This window comes from Emys orbicularis, chromosome 4 (genome assembly GCF_028017835.1).
Source record: "Emys orbicularis isolate rEmyOrb1 chromosome 4, rEmyOrb1.hap1, whole genome shotgun sequence".
Classification (NCBI taxonomy): Eukaryota; Metazoa; Chordata; order Testudines; family Emydidae; genus Emys; species Emys orbicularis.
The window spans coordinates 74,740,048-74,760,335 of record NC_088686.1 but is presented as its reverse complement, the minus strand read 5'-3'; the positions used below and the strand labels follow the sequence as shown (position 1 = coordinate 74,760,335).

The 20,288-nt window shown below is 44.2% G+C and overlaps 1 protein-coding gene across 1 annotated transcript in view; it reads right to left on the bottom strand.

The window, feature by feature from the left end:
* MYBPC3 (myosin binding protein C3) overlaps positions 1-20,288 on the bottom strand; it is a 114,699-nt gene that overhangs the window by 62,013 nt on the left and 32,398 nt on the right. Inside the window, exons 10-16 of the mRNA XM_065404411.1 lie at positions 15,550-15,573; positions 14,672-14,835; positions 13,679-13,811; positions 13,387-13,389; positions 12,062-12,186; positions 10,955-11,060; positions 817-983 (exon numbers count right to left, since the gene is read on the bottom strand). Of these exons, the coding sequence (XP_065260483.1) occupies positions 817-983; positions 10,955-11,060; positions 12,062-12,186; positions 13,387-13,389; positions 13,679-13,811; positions 14,672-14,835; positions 15,550-15,573 (722 nt within the window). The remainder of the gene's footprint in view (positions 1-816; positions 984-10,954; positions 11,061-12,061; positions 12,187-13,386; positions 13,390-13,678; positions 13,812-14,671; positions 14,836-15,549; positions 15,574-20,288) is intronic.

Here is a 20,288-nt window from a genome sequence, read left to right as displayed (position 1 = left end):
CAAAGAAATTGATATGTACCAGGCTTGTTATCCCAAGGGGAGTATCTGACACGCTTCAAACCAAACGCATTGCTTCAGGTAGAATAAACAAATTTATTAACTACAAAGATAGATTTTAAGTGATTATAAGTCAAAGCATAACAAGTCAGATTTAGTCAAATGAAATAAAAGCAAAACTCATTCTAAGCTGATCTTAACACTTTCAGTGCCCCTACAAACTTAGATGTTTCTCACCACAGGCTGGCTGGTTGCCCTTCAGCCAGGCTCTCCCCTTTGATCAGCGCTTCTGTCACTTGGTGGTGATGTCTGTAGATGGAGGTGGAAGAGAGAGGAAGAGCATGGCAAACGTCTCTCCCTTTTATCATGTTCTTTCTTCCCTCTTGGCTTTGCCCCCCCACCTTCAGAGTCAGGTGAGCATTACCTCATCGCAGTCCCAAACTGACCAAAGGAAGGGGGGTGACTCACTCGAGAGTCCAACAGATCCTTTGTTGTTGTCTAGGCCAGTGTCCTTTGTTCCTGTGAGGCTGGGCTGGGTTTGTCCCATCCACGCCCTGATGAGGTGTGAATTGCCCCCCTGCTTTTGGGGAGTTTTTGCCTGGGCTTGCTTTAAGCCATGAGAACACATTTTCGGCCTCATACATATATACATGAAATTACAACCTATAACATTACCATAACAACCATGTTCAGTACATCATGAGCCTTCCAAACACACCCGACATGACAAACTTTGCATTAGATACCACACCATCATATTATAAGGATGAACATGGGAGGTGTAGAGTGTTCTCACAAGGTACAGAACGTCACACTTACCTTGTATGATCAGTTCAGCGACTGACTCCCCACCATTGGTCTTCACAGTGTAGTGCCCGCTGTCCTCCTTGGTTGACTCATTAATGATCAGGTAATGCTTTTTCCCATCCTTCTTGAACCGGTACTTGAATGTCTCTTCCCGTTTCAGCTCAATTCCATCCTTTTCCCTGCAGTACCAAACAATATTGTCACTCTGCTTTCTGCTTCACTCTCTCCCTTCTGGGGCAGGATAAAAGTCAGCTGCATGATATTGAGGGTTTGGGGCATAGGACAGCAGTGCAGGATTGATGGTGACCTAAGTGGCAAAAGACTGAGCTTTTTACACAGTACCAAAAGGCACAGAGCTGACACTACTACTTGCTGACAGTTCATTTGCACTGAAATTTTGATTCCTAGTACAAGAGAGTTAATTATTATTTTTGTTATATACTTACCCCTGACAATGTGTTGAATGTTGTACAAGAGGCAATGATAAATACAATCCTTGCCCCCCAGTGAACTTACTGTCTAAAAGACTGACATAGAGAAGACAGAACTCAGTGAAAAATACAGGCTAGGTCTACACTACCCGCCTGAATCGGCGGGTAGAAATCGATCTCTCGGGGATCGAATTATCGCGTCTCGTCGGGATGCGACAATCGATCCCCGAATCGACGCTCTTACTCCACCAGCGGAGGTGGGAGTAAGCGCCGTCGACTGGGAGCCGCGGAGGTCGATTTTGCCGCCGTCCTCACAGCGGGGTAAGTCGGCTCCGATACGTCGAAATAGCGTAGCTGAATTTGCGTATCTTAAATCGACCCCCCCCTGTAGTGAAGACCTGCCCACAGAAGATGAAATTGATTAAGGTTCATTTTAACTGTTGTTGTTATTAATTATTATTTACTTATTATGAACTCACAACTTGTGGGTATCACAAAAGAAGTGAGATTTTAGGAGGGATTTATATGAAGAGGGGAGTTACTTTGGACTTTTCCCACCCTGTTTGTCCAAGGATCTCCATGTGTTTTACAAACATTACTGAGCCTCACAACACATCCTGGGAGTGTATGTAATTATTATAATTCCCAGTTTCCATATGGGGAAACTGAAGCACAGAGGAGTGAACCTACTTGAACAAGGTCACACAGCAAGTCATTGGCATAAAGCTTTTGTAAAAACTCTTCCCTATTTAGTAGGGCTGTCAAGCGATTAAAAAAATTAATTGCAATTCATCGCACTGTTAAACATTAATAAATACCATTTATTTAAATAATTTTGGACATTCTCTATATTTTCAAATATATTGATTTCAATTACAACACGGAACACAAAGTGTACAGTGCTCACTTTATTTTTTATTACAAATATTTGTGCTCTAAAAAACAAAAGAAATAGTATGTTTCAATTCACCTCATACAAGTACTGGAATACAATCTCTCTATCATGAAAGTTGAACATACAAATGTAGAATTAATGTACAAGAAAACTACATTCAAAAATAAAACAATGTACAACTTTAGAGCCTACAAGTCCACTGAGTCCTACTTCTTGTTCAGTCAGTCACTCAAACAAGTTTGTTTACATTTGCAGGAGATAATGCTGTCCGCTTCTTGTTTACAATGCCACCCGAAAGTGAGAACAGGTGTTCACGTGGCATGGTTGTAGCCGGTGTCGCAAGATATTTACATGCCAGATGTGTTAAAGATTCATATGTCCCTTCGTGCTTCAACCACCATTCTAGAGGACATGCATCCATGTTAATGAGGGGTTCTGCTCGATAACGATCCAAAGGAGTGCAGACTGACGCATGTTCACTTTCATCATCTGAGTCAGATGCCACCAGCAGAAGGTTGATTTGCTTTTTTGGTGGTTCGGGTTCTATAGTTTCCACAGTGAAATGTTATTCTTTTAAGACTTCTGAAAGCATGCTCCACACCTGATCCCTCTCAGATTTTGGAAGGCACTTCAGATTCTTAAACCTTGGGTCGAGTGCTGTAGCTTTCTTTAGAAATCTCACATTGGTACTTCCTTTGTGTTTTGTCAAAGCTGCAGTGAAAGTGTTCTTAAAATGTACAACATGTGCTGAGTCATCATCTGAGACTGCTATTACATGAAATACATGGCAGAATGTGGGTAAAACAGAGCAGGAGACATACTATTTTCCTCCAAGGAGTACAGTCACAAATTAAATTAATGCATTGTATTTTAACGAGCCTCATCGTGTCCTCTGGAATGATGGCCAAAGCATGAAGGGGCATATGAATGTTTATCATATCTGACACATAAATACCTTGCAGTGCTGGCTACAAAAGTGCCATGTGAACACCTGTTCTCACTTTCAGGTGACATTGTAAATAAGAAGCCGGCAGCATTATCTCCTGTAAATGTAAACAAACTTGTTTGTCTTAGAGATTGGCTGAAAAAGAAGTAGGACTGAGTGGACTTGTAGGCTCTAAAGTTTTATATTGTTTTGGTTTTGAGTGCAGTTACGTAACAAACAAACAAAATCTACATTTGTAAGTTGCACTTTCACGATAAAGAGATTGCATTACGGTATTGTATGAGGTAAATTGAAAAATACTATTTCTTTTGTTTATCATTTTTACAGTGCAAATATTTGTAATAAAAATAATAATATAAAGTGAAAAACATCCAAAAATATGTAATACATTTCAATTGTTATTCTATTGTTTAACAGTGCGATTAATGGCGATTAATTTTTTTAATCACGATTAATTTTTTTGAGTTAATCATGTGAGTTAACTGCGATTAATCGACAGCCCTACGATTTAGTTTACAAATAACATAAAGGTAGTATAATAAGTAGCCTGAAATTTCTGCAGATATTCTTAATCCATTTTACATGTTTTTATTTTATTAAGATAATGCCATTACAAATTGCATATTCACATTACTTTCCTTTTGGGATCTGCTCTTTCCAGCTCAAGTAGACAGTAACTAACCCACGGTAGCTTTGATTGCGCTAGCACACTAAAAATAGAGTGTAGCCACAGCAGCAGGAGGGGCTAGCCACCCCAAGTATGTATCCATCTAAAATGCTAGGTATGTACTTGAAGCAACTACCCCTTCCTGCTGCTCACACTACTGCAGCTACACACTGTTTTTAGCACTTTAGCTCCATCAGAGCTAGTACAGTTATTTCTCCTCGAGCTTGAAGTGTAGACATACCTTAAATTACATGCATTGAGTAGTCTTAAACAGGATTACTTGAGGAATAAGGGATTAACATGAGGAAGGATAGTAGAATCTGGCCTTATTTTTTGTCTGTATAAGTACTGCTATTGTGGTTTTCGTTTTTAATTTTCTTTGAGGGAGTAGTGGATTTTTTGCATTATTACTTTAATTTATTTAATTAAGTGGCTAGCACACTGCTGATGCCATATAAAATTATTTTATCTGCATAGGGCTTCACAGACAAGCAGTGGAACAATGAAACTACCAACCTCAAGAGGGAACCTCCAGACTTCTTCAGTTAGTTTTGCAACAGTATGCTACCACCAAAAAAACAAACAAAACCACATCTGAAGTACAACTGTAGTCATTGCTGACGGGGGAGAGGGGGAAGAGAGAGAAAAGGATGATGGTACAATTAAGACACTAGACTGGGCCTCACAAGGTCTGGGCTCCATTCTCAGATCCGCCTCAGTCTTCCTGCATAAATGGTTAATCTTGCTGTACCTCAGTTCCCCATCTGTAAAAGTGGGGATAAGGACACTTTCATACTTTCCAGGCATACTGTGAGAATATATTCATCAATGTTTGTAACATGCTCAGTTACAACAGTCATGGAGGCCATATAAAATCACAGACAGAACTGTTATTACTACAGTTAGTACAGTTGTTTTCATTTGAGGCCTATAAACCAGTGTGCACACACAGCAGCCAGGGATGGAAAAATAGATCCCAGCTACAAATCTTGTCACATTCCTTTTCTCAGGGATTGCTTTATTTCCAAAACACAAACTTAAAGTCCGAACAAATTAACTCATATTACTGGCTAATAACCACCTGAGGCCTTTCCAGCTTCAGCCAGCTGGTGAAGGAGAACACACAAACTTCCCCTTTAGTAACCCTTTCCAACTACTGTGGAGAGCCCCATACTAGGCCAACACTGATCGATGGCCTCTGCTGCCCCTTCCTAAGAGTCAGGAAGTCTTATACCTGTCTTCCTATAGGTCACATACTTGCTCCTATTTGGGTACCTGTGATTACAGTTCCCAGTTTTAAAGGGCCCAAAGGCTGTAACAGAACACTGGGACATGCACGTGTGTCCCCAGGCCCAGTGCCCTGTTGCAGGGCCTAAACTACTTAAACATCTCCCTAAAGTAATATAAACTTGGAACTCTTTTTTCATATGGCATTTGATATTTTTCCCAGGTAATGACTTTATCCCTCTAGTCCAGGTGTTGACAAAAGGGGCATTTATTGAGTCTCTGAAATAGTTAAAAAATACATTAAAATGTTAGATATTGTATTCCTAACTGCTCAAACTCAGTTACTGTGTATTTGAGAGATCTCTATCTCAGAGGGGGGCAAACTACGGCTCGCGGGCCACATCCAGCACGCGGGACCCTCCTGCCCGGCCCCTGAGCTCCTGCCCCGGGAGGCTCATCCCCGGCCCCTCCCCTGCTGTTCCCCCTCCCCTGCAGCCTCAGCTCGACCCGCCACTGGCGCAATGCTCTGGGCAGCGGGGCTGCTGCACGGTAGCGGGGCTGGCTCCAGCTGGGCGATGTGGCTGCCTGTCCTGGTGCTCTAAGTGGCACAGCTGTAGCGCCGCCAGCCACCAGTGCTCCAGGCAGTGTGGTAAGGGGGCAGGGAGCAGGGGGGGTTGGATAGAGGGCAGGGGAGATAGGGGGAGTGATCAGGGGGCAGGGGTGTGGATGGGGTCGGGGCGGTCAGAGGGCGGGGAACAGGGGAGTTGAATGGGGGCAGGGGATCCCAGGAGGCAGCCAGGAAGGAGGGGGGGTTGGATGGGGCGGCAGAGGGTCTGGGAGCTGTCAGGAAACAGGGAACGGGGGGTTGGATGGGGGCAGGAGTCCGGGGGGGGGGGGCATCAGGGGACGAGAAGCAGGAGGGGTTGGATGGGGGCAGGGCCGGGCCAGGCCTGGCTTTTTTGAGGAGGCACAGTCTCCCCTAACTGGCCCTCCATACAATTTTGGAAACTGGATGCGGCCCTCAGGCCAAAAAGTTTGCCCGCCCCTGCTCTATCTGACTGCTTACTCCCTATTAGGCAAAGACAGCTGCAGCTTTGCCCTTCTCTGATAAAATGCACATTCCACAGATATCAACTCTGTGTGGTGGGTCTGTTTTGGGGAGTGGTTCTGAAGCACAGGATCAGAGAGTAGCAATTGCCTGGTATTCCGGGAGGGACAGAGATCAGTGCCCCCCATGCATTGTCATCTGTAAGTAGACACTGCACAACAATGTGTGTGCACGCGCATGTATTTTTAACATACACTGTAGCCAGCTGTGGGACGGGGGTCTATTTAAATTCTCAGTTCCTTCCTTGGAGAGGGCAGATGGAAGATAGCACTCTCCAGGAATGACATGGGCATTGTGGGAATTGCTGACAGCCTTGTGCCTGCAGCTGTTAACAAGCATGAGAGGATTCCATCTGAAAAAGAAACTAAGTGAGGACAACATGTAAGAACTGGTATGTCAGAATTGCCCAGTGTCTTCTCCAACTATGATTAGCATCCCAGCTTCCTGTAAACCAAAATGCTGAACATGCTGGGCTCCCTGGACTGAATGCATCCTCATCCCAATCTCACAAACCCAATTTGCATAATGACTGACTCTGCATGGTCAAGAGAATAGGTGCATTATTATTTATTATTTGTATTATTCCAGCACCCAGGAGCCCCAGTCATAGGCTAGGTCTACACTACCCGCCTGAATCGGCAGGTAGAAATCGACCTCTCGGGGATCGAATGATCGCGTCTCGTCGCGACGCGACAATCGATCCCCGAATCGATGCTCTTACTCCACCAGTGGAGGTGGGAGTAAGCGCCGTCGACGGGAAGCCGCGGAGGTCGATTTTGCCACCGTCCTTACAGCGGGGTAAGTCGGCTGCGATACGTCGAATTCAGCTACGCTATTCACGTAGCTGAATTTGCGTATCTTAAATCGACCCCCCCCGTAGTGAAGACGTAGCCTTAGACCAGGACCCCATTGTGCTAGGTGTACAAACACAGAACAAAAAGAAAGTCCCTGTCTCAAAGAGTGTACGATCTAAGTATAAGACAAGAGACAACAGAGGGATGCAGACATATGGACGGGGAGTAGAAGGAAACAATGAGACAGTGCTGGTCAGCATTATCAGCTGTTGTCTCAGCACATCAGCAGCCTAACAGTTGTCAAGTTTTTTGTAGGCTTCACAGCATAGGAGAGTTTTGAGGAGAGACTTCAAGGAAGATAACATTAGATTTGCTGATATCATGGGGAGCTTTTCCCAAGTGTGAGGGGCAGCATGGGAAAAGCACGAAAATTTGTTTGAAAGGTTAACAGGTGGGCAAGGAAGCCTGGCTTCATGGGCCAATCAGAGGTGGGCATCAATCTTTCAATACTGAATGAGAGATGAGAGGTAGAGTGAGGATAGCTCCTGAAAGGCCATGAAAGTGAAGACAAGTAAATTACGTTTGATACCATAGAGAAGAACCCAGTGGACGGATTCAAAGAGAGGGGTGAGGTCATCAAAGTTACAGGCTAGGAGAATGATCTTTGCAACAGCACTCTGAATGGATATGTGCAGGGCAAGATTGCATTTGTCAAGCCCAGAGAAAAGGCTGTTGCAGACACAAAATGATGAGAACCTGGCTGAGAGTTTTAGCTGGGTGGATGGACAGGGAAGGTGGTATCTTAAGAGATTTTAGTCAGAAAGAATAATCAAAACTTAGACATAGACTGGTTGTGATGACCTAAAGAGGGGTCTGAGTCAAAGATGACATTCAGGTTATGGGCCTGAATGACAGATCAGATGCTGGTGTTGTCCACCGTAGATATGTGTTCACTTCGAGCTGGCAGTGTGATTCCCAGCTTGAGAAGACATGCTTGTGCTAGCTCTGATCAAGCTAGTGTGCTCAAAATAGAATCTAGCTGCGACAGTGCACGTGGCTGCAGGAGGGGCTAGCCATGACAAATACATACCTAGCATCTCTGACGGGCACACACTTGAGGCAGCTAGCCATTTGCACTGCCGCAGCTACATTCTATTTTTAGCATGCTAGCACAATCAGCACTAGTGGGAATATGTCTCGTCGAGCTAGGTACCACACACTCAGTTTGGAGTAATTGATAAAGGAGGTTGCGGGGAGGATTTAGGGAGGAGGGTTAGACTCTCTGTTTTAGCCATGTTGAGCTTGAGCTGATGGATAGAGAGCCATGAGGAGATATCAGAGAGACAGGCTGAGATTTTATTTTGAACAGAAGGAGACGGGTCTGTAGTAGAGTGGTATATCTGAGAATCATCTGTATAGAGATGGCAGTTGAATTTGGGTTTGTAGATGAGATTACTCAGAAATAAAATGTAGAGGGAGAAAAGAAAGGGACCAAGGGCAGAGCCCAGAGGAACCCCCACAGAAAGTTGGTGGGGGGGATGAGAAGGATCGTCTGAAGGACATGCTGAAGGAGCAGTTAGAGAGGTAGGAGGAGAACTACAAGAGGACAGAGTCACAGAAGCCAAGGGGGGACAAGATTTCAAGAACAGCATGGGTGACAGTGTCAAAGCAGCTGACAGCTCAAAACGGATGTGGATGGGGTATTAGTTCTGACTTTTGGCTATGGAAGAGGTCATTAGACACTTCTGTGAGATCATTTTCAGTTAAGTGGAAGGGATGGAAGCCAGATAGGAGAGGGTCTAGGACAGAATTGGAGGAGAGGCATTCCAGAAAGCAATTGTAAATAGCATGTTCAGTGAGCTTTAAGATGAAAGAGAAAAGGGAGATGGGGCAGTAGTTGAAGAGGAAAGTGGGGACAAGGGTGGGTTATTTTAAGATTGGAGAGAATAAAGCATGTTTGTATGGTGAGGGGAAAGAGCCAGAGCAGAGTGGGAGGTTAAGGAGAAGAGTAAGGTAGGGGATGAGAGTGAGCACCTGGGAGAGATCAAGAAATGGGATGGGATGGGGTTACTGGGCCAGAGGAATGGGTTAGAGGAGGAGAGCAGATGAGAAATTTCTGCATTTGTAAATGGGGAGAAGAAGGAGAGAGTTGTAGGGGAGGAAAGGAGGAAGGGAAGGTGAGATGAGGGAAAGAGGAAGGTCACATATTTTGTCAATTTTCTCTCTGTGCAGAGAGAGAAGTGGAAACAGGAAGAGGGGAGAGTTTGAGGAGTGAGTCAAAGATGGTGAAAAGGCAGCTGGGATTGTAGGTATGAGTCAATTAAGTTGGAGAAGTAGCGTTTAGCTATGAAGATGTTAGAATTGAAGAAGAGAATTAATTTCTAATGGAGGAAGTCAGCCTGATCACAGGTTTTCCACCAGAGTTGCTCTGCAGTGCAAGAGCAGGAGGGGAGCCAGGAATGTTGGGGGTGAGCCAGGGCTGGGTTTGGTAGGGTGGATCTCTTGTAATGGGAGAGAGGGAATAAAGACTCCAGGGTGGAGAAGAGCAATGCATGGAGAGAATCAATAACCAAATTGATGGAAGAGAGGACAGGGAGGAGAGGGCTGAGCAGATGAGAAGTCATCGGTTCTGATCAATTGGAAGCCACGGAAAGGCCGAGTCACAGAATGTGAGTTGGGAGGTTGCTGGGTGAGGATGAAAGAGACCAGGTGATGGCCAGAGTGAGGGAACTCAGCAACAGAGTGATCAGAAAGAGAGCAGTGCTTGATGAAGACCAAGTCAAGTGAATGGTCCTTCTGGTGAGTGGGAGAATTGAACCAGGGCTGCAGGTCAAATGAAGACATGAGGCTGATGAAACATGGAGCTAAGGGGTTGGATGGGTCGTCAACATGAAGTCTCCAAGGATGAGTGGGGGAGATTGTGAAGAGAGAAAGAGAGAGCCAGGAGTCAAAATCAGAGAGGAAGGCTGATTGGGAGGAGTTGTGCAGAGGGAAGATGACAACAACAAGGAGGAGGAGAGGAGAGGAAAGGCTTTTGTCCTGAGGCATGCTGACTTCTCCCTTGAGAGTCCCTTCCCCTTTTGACAGTATCTGCTTCCTTGAAGGTACTTTCCTTTGCCTTGGAGACCACTCCTTGCTCCCCTGAGAGTTTCTGTCCCTGACACTGTGAGCTGTTACTACTTCTCTGAGGGTTCCTGACACATTCCCTGAAGATGGTGTTATGCCACTTTTTCTAGTCTGCCCTAGTTTGAGTTAGACTCAGAATCAACCACCAATAACGGTTTCTAGAATGCCAGAATCTGTATCCCTGTGCTTCACATCTGTGCAGGAGATGCCGACATCCTGGGTCTTGTGCTCTGTGAGCATTGGGGTGACACAGACAATCCAGAGAGGACATAGATAGGCGGCTATGAAATGGGGACTTAGCCCCCTTCTGCACTAGCTGGCCACCTAGGGCTGGTGCTGGGGGACATATGCTTACACCTCCCAAAAGGAAATGTAGGAGCCACTTCTTAATGCTTGTTATAGAGCCCTCGAAAGCATTATGCTTGCTTGTGCCCTGTGTAGGGAGAAAACCTCCAACCACTGGCAATAGTGCTTCTGAACCAATCTAACAAGAAGAGCAGAAGATGCCATTAAGTCCATTAGGATCTTGCCATGCAGATCTAATGAACCTGTGCAACACTTAGACCCTAAAGTAATAGGCACTATAGAAAATTCCAAAACAAGCATATCGATAGAAAGCTAGAATTATAGAGCGAGAAATTCTGGACACATCATAAAACAACAAACATAAGGAATACTTTATGATCTGTTCTGGCCCCTCTCCTTCTCCTCCTCGCCCTGTTAGGTGGGCAGATGGGGTATTCTCAGTTCCTCTCTCAGTTCCACCCTGTCCCTCTCCTCATTGCTTCAGGGACAGGCCCCAGCCGCTCATCTTGAGGACCCCATTAGCTAATTTAATAGAATTTCTTTGTGTTAGAGACCTTGACAATATAACCACACTAATGGTGTCAGCCCTAGAGTGCCTCACAGAGGAGTGTGCACCAGGTGGGGTTTTTTTTTTCTTAGGTTCCCCTTACCATTTCACAGCAGCCCCTTCCTCAGACACTTCACACTCAAACTCCACTCTCTCTCCAACCATCACCACCTGGTCCTCCAGTGGATGGCTGATCAGGATTGGAGGCTCTGGAAATGAACAAGCCTGTTTTAAACAGGGTCTGGATAATAGAATACAAAGAGTACTAAGATCCCTATAACTTCATTTGCATCTCAGGGGGGGAAAGGGACAGGATCTGAGGTAAGACATTTTTCATTCTACAGTAAGTAGGGAGCAGTGAACTAATCCCATCCATTCCAAAGCACCCACCAATGCACACCATATGGAAGCATGCAATTTCCTATGCCAGTTCACACCATTATTTTTATCTAGTGACTCCTCTGTTCTTACATTATGGGACAGAGTAAAAATGAGGGATTAATCATTTCTCATTTATACTCTTCATAACCCTAATTCAGAGGTGTTAAAAACCTGGCCCATTTGACATGTTTGTGCAGTCTATGTAACATATTTAGCTTATACACAAGCTAAGCTTTATTTGTAAAGTAAATTTCTAGTCCTCTTTGTTGCAAATACAGTCTTCTAAATGTGAAGCAAGTGTAACCGCCGCCCCCCCCCACTAATCTCATGGGGTGTTAACACTAAAGTCTAAAGATAACACTTGCAGTGTGAGCATTGACTATTTCATTGTTGATCATTTTTGCAGTTAGGCTGGGGAAGGGGTTGGGACTGTAATTTTATTTTAACAAGCCTGAATTAATGTTAATGCAGAAACAGTTCCAGATAGAAAAGGCTCATGGTGTGCATCTGGTCCTAACCTGCTATGACCAAAACTGAGCACAATGCTTTGCAGAAATAGCCTAATATCTGATATGTCATAAAGTTTGTTTTGTCTCCCTTTTATGATGTACTCAGGTGTTATGTTAGCTTGTAACTTTCTGCTGCACAGATTCTCTGTCTTCATTTTACTGTGAAGAAAAATGCCTTGTTGTTCAGTAAATAATAGACTCTGTTTCTGTTGTTAAGAATGTCCTTTTGTGTGAGATTAACTAGTCTCAGAGTAGAGAAGCAGGATGTAACAATAAATGGTATTAGAGTGTGTCTGCTTCTCTTGCTGGCAGTTACTCACCTTTTACAAATAGTTCTGTGAAGCTTTTCTCCTCATCAACCACACACTGATATGCTGCATCATCAGCTAGGGAGCAGTGATTCATAGTCAGGATCCTCTTATTCCCAACAGCCTCAAAAATATATCTGAAGAAACGCAAACAGAATCTAAGTGTAATTCTCACCAAGTCTGTCCCTTAGAGCCAGCCACCCTGTTCTGATGCATGTGAGAAGGGAGGGAAGACCTGGGTGAGAGGAGTGGGAAGGACTTTGGCCCAGCCACCCTGTCCTGGCAAAGAGGAGCGGAAGACTGAGAGTTATCCACTTCTAGAATGCTAGTGAGAGATGGGGGGACACAGAGAAATATTTACACCACCAAGAGATAGTTAAGCAAGGTGTGATGGGGTATACAGACCTCACACTGAGCAGCAAGGGGTTAAGGAACCATTCTGAGCTCAGACAGCCCCACCCTGCTACATCTGTAGCAAATAGACCACTTGGAGGAGGAATTAAAAGGCAGGGGAGCAGCTCATGTGGTGGCAGACCAAAGAAGTGAGCACACTGGATACTGGCAGCTCCACAAGAAAAGAGCTCAGGGAAGGCAGAATCTCTTCCCTAAACAACTGCCAAAAGATCTCAGAGGGAGGGCTTGCTGCAGAGACAGCCAGAGAGGGAAGCACTCCCTCTCATATGAACTCTGGACTTCATTGGTCCCCTTTATTTGTGTTTGGACTATCCCAGCAGGGGAAAGCCCTTGGACTGAGCTGGGCCATACCACAGGAGGAGGCCGTTTCTGCCTGAGAGTGAAGAAAGACCTTACTACATCCTGCTGTCTGGAGGTGCCTGTGGTGAGCAGATGACCCTCATGCTGCCTTATCCCAGATGATGACCTTAAGACACTTGCAGGGAGGTGATAGGAAGTGGCCCAGGGAGGGCTGCCTTAAGAATCCTCAGCTGTCAGATCACTGATAGCCCTCAAAGGGGCCTGGGTTGGAACCTGGTGGAGAGGAAGGGCCCTGGTTCCTCTATTAACAACCCTCTTTCCCCCCCAGTGTGTCACTGGGCAGTGCTCCCCAACCAGCCTTGAGCGAGGGCTGTTACACAAGGATATTGCCCTTCTTGTTAATGGTTGCTAGAATGCCAGCCAGTACAAGTGTTGTTCTCCCATGTAGCCTCACTATATGCCTGATTAGCCCCCACTTATGTCTCAACAGAATTTCAGCACAAAGTCACTTCAGCTGTAGCTGATGTCCTGTTACATCTAAATAGGTCCCATATCACAAGAAGGACAATCTCACTGGATCTTAAATACATTCAGAAACAGCAAGATATAATCTGAGGACTTACTTGCTAAGTGGGCAGATGGCAGTGTTCAATTCCATGTGCAGAGAGTGAGCATGGGGAGAGGGAGGAAAAAGAAACCGTGATGAGAACTGCAAACTGAATATCATTTCACATGTTAACCGGCACTGCACCCACAATGACACACCCATAGTCTTCCTCCATCTTTCCCTTTCCCTTCTGATATTCCCCCTTCTTTCTTTATTGTCTCCCCTTCCTGAAGATGGCTTGGTACCTACAATTGTTCAAGGCCGTAACACTCTCCAGGCTGGATTTCCCAGTCTCTTTTCTAATTTACCTGCCGCTCACTTGGATCTCCTGTCCATTCTTCAGCCATTTCACTTCAGCATCTGGGTTGGCAAGTTCAACCATTAACTTGATCTTCTGTCCTTTGTCCACTTGGTAAGCAGGATCCAGCTTCTGGAGGAATGCTGAGATGAAGAACCGTTACAAAAAGGAGATATTAATAATTTTTCTTTGCCAGGTTTCCTTTCTTTGCAGCCTAATCTGGAGGAAAGGAAGTCAGGAAAGGAAAGGAGGTTTTTATCACCTTTCCTATTGGTTTATCTTCTTAATCCTTGCTCTGTTCTTTCCATATCTGCCATCACCCCCTTCTACCTTTCTTTCCCAAATGCCTTATGCGTCACCCTCCATCCTTTTCTATGATTCTGTGGCCTGATCTAGACTAGGATGATGTTAGCTAACATGCTAATTAGCATGTTTTAAATCTAGTATAGATAAGGCAGTGTGTAATTTAACCAATTTAGCACATGTTGAGTTAAAGCCTAAATTTCTCACTAGGCTTTCCCTTGATAATGTATTAAAGGCAGTGTGCCTTGTCTACACTAGACTTTTAAAATATTAGCTAACATCCCACTTTTAAATCCTAGTCTAAACAAGACCCATTAGATCACATAAGCCATGGTGTCTGGGGTGTAGCTGAGAAGTCCTTGTTTTCTGAGGAAAATAAAATTGACCACTCCTGTTTAAAGGAACCATTGCTGGCTAAGGCACAGAACAGAGTGTTGTTATAATACAGGGGGAAATCTAGCAAAATGAGGAAGATATGTAATCTCCAAGAGTCATAGTGAGGTAGTTCAGAAGACCTGGTGAAGGTCTTATCTTTAGGAACAGGCATCTCAAGTATAAAAGACCATAGGAAAAGTTGGAAGAACTAGTTAAATCATGTCCCTCTCCCCCATTCACCTGTATCAACTAATATTGATATTGGAAACACCCATGACCAATAAGATAAGAACAGATATTTTAGGAAGAAATACAGCTCTCCAACCTGTACTTTTCTTCTCCTCCTTTTTTATGCGTTTGAGGCGTTTCAGCATCCCCCGTAGGTCTGTGATACCATACTGGAAAGCAATTTTCTCATACTCAGAAGGAGGAGCTCTCCGCAGGATGTCCCAGACATCAACATCAGGTTGTGATTCAGTTTTTGGTTCACTTTTGCCAGGGGGAGTAGAACATTAGAATGACACACTAGAAAGAACTTCAAAAAAAGCCATAAGCTTGGCAAGCTATGCATTGCTTAAGTGAAGCCATTCCTGCATTAGATGTCAGCAGTCTAGCTTTATTATTACAGAAATGCCTAGAGACCCTAAACAAAATCAGGGCCTACGTATGGTAGATGTTGTACGTATGCATATTAAGAGACAGTTCCAGCCCGGAAGAGCTTCTAGTCTATCTAGGCAAGACAAAGTATTATCCCCATTTAAAAAATGGGGAACTGAGGCACAGAGATGAGTTTCCTAAGATCACCCATGAAATCAGTGGCAGAGCCAGGAAATGAGCCCAGATCTTCTGAGACCCAAGCTCATGTCTATAAGATAGGGACTCACTTCTTATCTCCCAGGATTCCCTCTCTTTATTAAAGTGAGGCCTGGTTCATCTTTAAAAGTGAAGATCAGTTTTGTGATGGGAAGGGTTGTCTATAATCGGTTCTTAGAATTGAAAGACACTTAGATTGGCAGGTTTTGGCTAGCAAAACACTATTTACAATGGGCCACTCAGTTTATGGATTGCCCAAAGAGCTGGTGATTATGGAGAGTTAACTTGTGGTACAGTAAGACCCAAATGAGAAGCAGGCTGACCAGCTGTGTGAAAAACATTATGCTCTTGTCATAGTATATATTATTTGAAGATTGATAAAAAACTTACCGATTTACTGAGCGCAAGAAGCTGCTGGACTCGAGAGCGATGCAGAGAAGCATTTGGAAAAGCATGCAGCATCCCCATGGGCAGGAAAGAGGGCAACATGTGTTAATACAACAGAGCCATCATCATCTCCACCATTAGCAGAAAAAGCCTGCATTTCAGCAGCAGGGAGATGGATATATTGCACTGAAATATACTCAAGAATAAATGCATTTTCTGAAATCAGCCTCATTCCCAAACTCTGTAGAGTTCCATCTTGCAGTTTATATTGCAGATGTAAACACCACAATTTATTTGTGCTACTGGGAGATAGCCTCATAGGGCAAAGTGAGGCTATTTACGTCATTATCCTCATTCCAAAAATGGACTTTCTGCCTGACTTCTTTCAACGTATTTCTCACAAAAGACAGGGTATGGTGAATTCCTCTGAAGGATGAGGGAGGTATGACAAGACATGCAGGCTCCAGAATCCTGGAGGGAAAATCCGGATGTCTTAGAACTCCTTGTAGGTGGAGCTTGTTTCTGATATCACCAGGATCAAGCAGATTCCAGTGCAGCAGAATATACGCATGTAATAAGGCTGTGTTCTGTAATGAATCCCAAACCCCGCACCCCAATCACACACAAGCTACGTAGCAGGCAGTGAAGAGAAACTTAGAGGACTCTTTAGTTTTGTTTTCATTTATATGATATGCTGTGAATGTCTACAGAGAAGGAACATCTCCCATTAATCTCTGTGAGGAATGTCAATGCATGAAAGGAGTATGGAGGGTTAGTCTTGGCAGCAGATTTAACGAGGTAGTTCTAATATTCCAGTGTTTTTCTTAGGAAGGTGTTTGTAACAGGATTTCTACTATTATTATAGTGCTGCAATCAAGTATCAGGGTTTCCAGTATCTGTGTCCAGCTTGCACTTCAGTCATTCTGAGCTGAAACTTGGCATGTAAAGTCTTATACTTAAAGAATTATTCTTTAAGGTGGTTTAACATCCTCTATTACTGGGATTGACTGGTTGGATCTCAGGCCAGTATTCTGTTACAAATACAGGCCACAGTGGAGGTGTTTCCTCATTAGAGCATATCTACATCCTCCAGAAACTCAGCCAGCTCCCTCCCCACTACATATCCCCACTGGTTTTTGCTCGGCAAAATACAATTAAAAATTGTGCCCTGCCAACCAAAAAACAGACCATTTACCAGATAGTCTAAGAACTTTCAACATACCAAGCACTCTGGGCTTGCTTGCTCTTGATAATGTGAACAAGCAACATTTATAATACTGTCTAAATACATGTTTCCTAGTTATAAATGTGAGGTCTGCATTGGAGCAATTATGCTCTGTTGAGGAAACAGTGGCTCAAAAATAAGTATAGAATCCTAGAATGTAAAAAATCTGTATTAGGTCAAATCTAGTTTTTTCTCTCTCAGCTAACGTGTATGCACTGTCCACCTGAAAGTTTAAGGTAGGATTGTTCATACTTTGTCTAGGTTATTTTTAAATGCAAATAAGTCTTCCACTTTGGAGATTGTTCCCCAACCAAATACATCTCACTGTCAAGATGATTTCTCTAATATTCAACTTAAATTTTCCATTGCTCAGTTTCATCCCATTATTTCTAGTTATACTCAGTTGGAGCACCTGAAACAACTCCTCTCCATTCCTGGTGTTTATATCCCTCTATAATTATAGAGAATTATTTTATCCACCTTAGTCATTGTGTAGCCAAGCTATATATATTTATTGTAATATTGCCTCATTCATGTAAACCATATCATCACCTATGGACTGTACTTCATGCCTATGGGAAGTTGGTAGAGGTGCTTTCTTAAATTATAACTCATTTTAAAAATCTTTGGGGCAAAAGCTATTGGCCAAATTTTCTGCTAGCATAACTGGTCAAAACTCCCCTTGAAGTCAATGGCGCTGCACCTATTTACACGAGCAGAAAATTTGGCCAATTGTCTCCCTCTCTGTTTTGTACCTGGTCATGTAACCCGATGTTGCATAAATAATAACTGAAACAAAAATCCCACAGCACTTGTAAGGACTAATGAGATCTTGCTGTGGGTCCTGCAAGACTTACCTTTAAGTAGTTGGTATTGTATATACAATCCAAATATTTAACTGAATAAAAATCATGCAGCAAGAATCCCTAACTGTGTCAAGCCCACCCTAAACCCATGTTTATGTGAACAAAAATGCAAGAGACCTGAATGTTCCCCGAAGTGCAGTCTCAGCCTTGTTGTAAATATCAAGTGTTTTCTAGCTTTCCAGAGCATGGACTGGCTTGTAAATTGCCACTACATAATAAAAAAGATATTTTACAGCCAAGAATCACCATTTAAATAGTGTAGAACTGAGCACTTAGAAGCAGGAAATTCCTGTTCATGACCCTTCAGAATTCATGTCCCTGTCTCCTCCAGTAAGTTCCGGGCTTCATGTTTCCCCATTTCTAATGCTCCCTGTCACCACTTTAACTTTATTAAAACATTCTCTTAGTTCCAGTAAGGATTTGTAGTATTCACAGAAATAGACTGACCTCTCCCACCCAGCTGGAGTAACACCCTCCCAGGCTAAGCATTTCAGGGAGGGGAGTGCTCTTAATGTGGTGACTTTAGGCTCCTTAGGTTTCTCCTGCCCTAAAGTCATTCTCCCTGATGTTGAGGGTCTTAGCTGCAGGGATCACTTCATAGGTTGACTGTGCACTTGAGGACATTAAGATGAAGCTCAGTAAACCTGTTGTAAACAGTACAGGCAGCTGATATTTTTTTAAGCGTGTGAGGATATTAAAAATAGTTTTGTATATCCCAGAGATGGTTCCTTCCTATCCTGTTACCCTGGATTGCTTGGACCCTGTCAGCTGTCATCTCTTTCAAGGTCTCTTCACTATCCTGTTTAATAGTACTGTGAAAACTGTTCCCTTCCCCTTCCCCATGACCTCTCTGTGGCCTATGGCACCTGTGTGTCAACACCAGCTAATTAAATTACAGTGGCCAGAAAATACAACTCCTGCACAATATTAAATGAAATTTTCTCCACGACAGTGAACATGTGCACCGTCTGGGCGGAGTAGCACTTGATGATGGGTAAGGTGGAACAAAAGTAGAAGGTGATGGCAGAGGTATCATTCCTGCATTCTGCCTCCCTGCAGCACTTGAGAGTTCAACATGTTTGTTTCTCCGGTTGTGTTTTCAAAGGAGCACATATTCACCCCATAAAGAGGCTTGGTGCCTTTCAGGAATCATTAATGCGATGTAAAAACGCAGTGATAGTTAAAAGCATCATTTCCTGAGTCATGGTTTTTAGTTTAATATTAATAATAACTAACTCACCCAAAGGGTCAAATATCATGAGATTATTGATGGAGATTACTGGAGATTATTCTCAATTAAAAGAAAAAATTGTGTCTACTTGCTGATCACTAAAATTGACCATGAAAGCAGAAGGAAGGCTCCATTAGAGGTGTTCTTAACTCCTGCACTTCCCTCTTCTCCCAGCTTTAGGGAATGATACAGAGCAATGTTTCTCAACTTTCCAGACTGGCAAACCTTATTTGAAGTAAAAATGCTTATGACCCCCTTCATTTATTCTAAAATAAGAGTTAAAAATCCATACAACCAGTGGCGGATTAATGATTTTGCCACCCCTAGGCCCTGAAATAATTGCTCCCCTCCCCCCGCCCTGACTCCACCCTTCCCCCGCCCCCATTCTAACCCCTTCCCCAAAGTCCCTGCCCCAACTCCGCCCCCTCCCTGCCCCTATTGGATCCCTTCCCCAAATCCCCACCCCAGTCCCACCTCTTCCCCCAGCGTGCCGCGTTCCCCCTCCTCCTCCCTCCCTCCCTGCCCCGCGAAACAGCTGTTTCGTGGCGCAAGCGCTGGGAGGGAGGGGGGAGAAGCAGGACACAGCGGCGCGCTCACGGAGGAGGCGGAGGCAAGCTGCTACTACACTAGGGGGGCGGGGTCGACCTAAGATACTCAACTTCAGCTATGCAAATAGCGTAGCTGAAGTCGGCGTATCTTAGGTCGACTTACCTGGCTGTGAGGACGACGACGAGTCGACCGCTGCCGTTCCCCCGTCGACTCCACTTCCGCCTCTCATGAGCTGGAGTTCCGGAGTCGACGGGAGCGCGTTCGGGGATCGATTTATCGCATCTAGACGAGGTGCAATAAATCGATCCCCAATAGATCGGCGGGTAGTGAAGACCTGCCCATAAATTTGCCGCCCCTGCAAATTTGCCGCCCTAGGCGTAGGCCTTGTCAGCCTAGGCGATAATACGCCGCTGCATACAACTGCTACCAAAACTACTGCATTTGACCTCACAAACTCTGAAGGCTTTGGCCACTCTGAAGTTAATCTGGAATTTTTATTGTCTTTCCTTTAGAATTGTAATAACATTTTCAGTGTCTTGCTCCCCTCCCCCTCATGATTGCTTTATCTGACCCCTCTGGAGGTCATCATGACCCACCAGTTGAGAAACAACTGGTATAGAGGTCATGGCTCTGGATAGTTCAATTGCTGTAGTTCCAGCCTCTCCGAGCAGGCTCCACCTATGTAGGAGTGCTGTCTATGATGGCATTATGAGGGCAGAGTCCCTATCTAGTTAGCACAGTAGTATGTGGTATATCTGAAAATAAATGAGGCCCATGAGGCAGAAATTTAAAGACCTCAAGTTCAATCCTGTATTAACAAGAGTTTTGCTACTTGCTTTCTACTGGATCTTAATCTACATAAACACAGTTC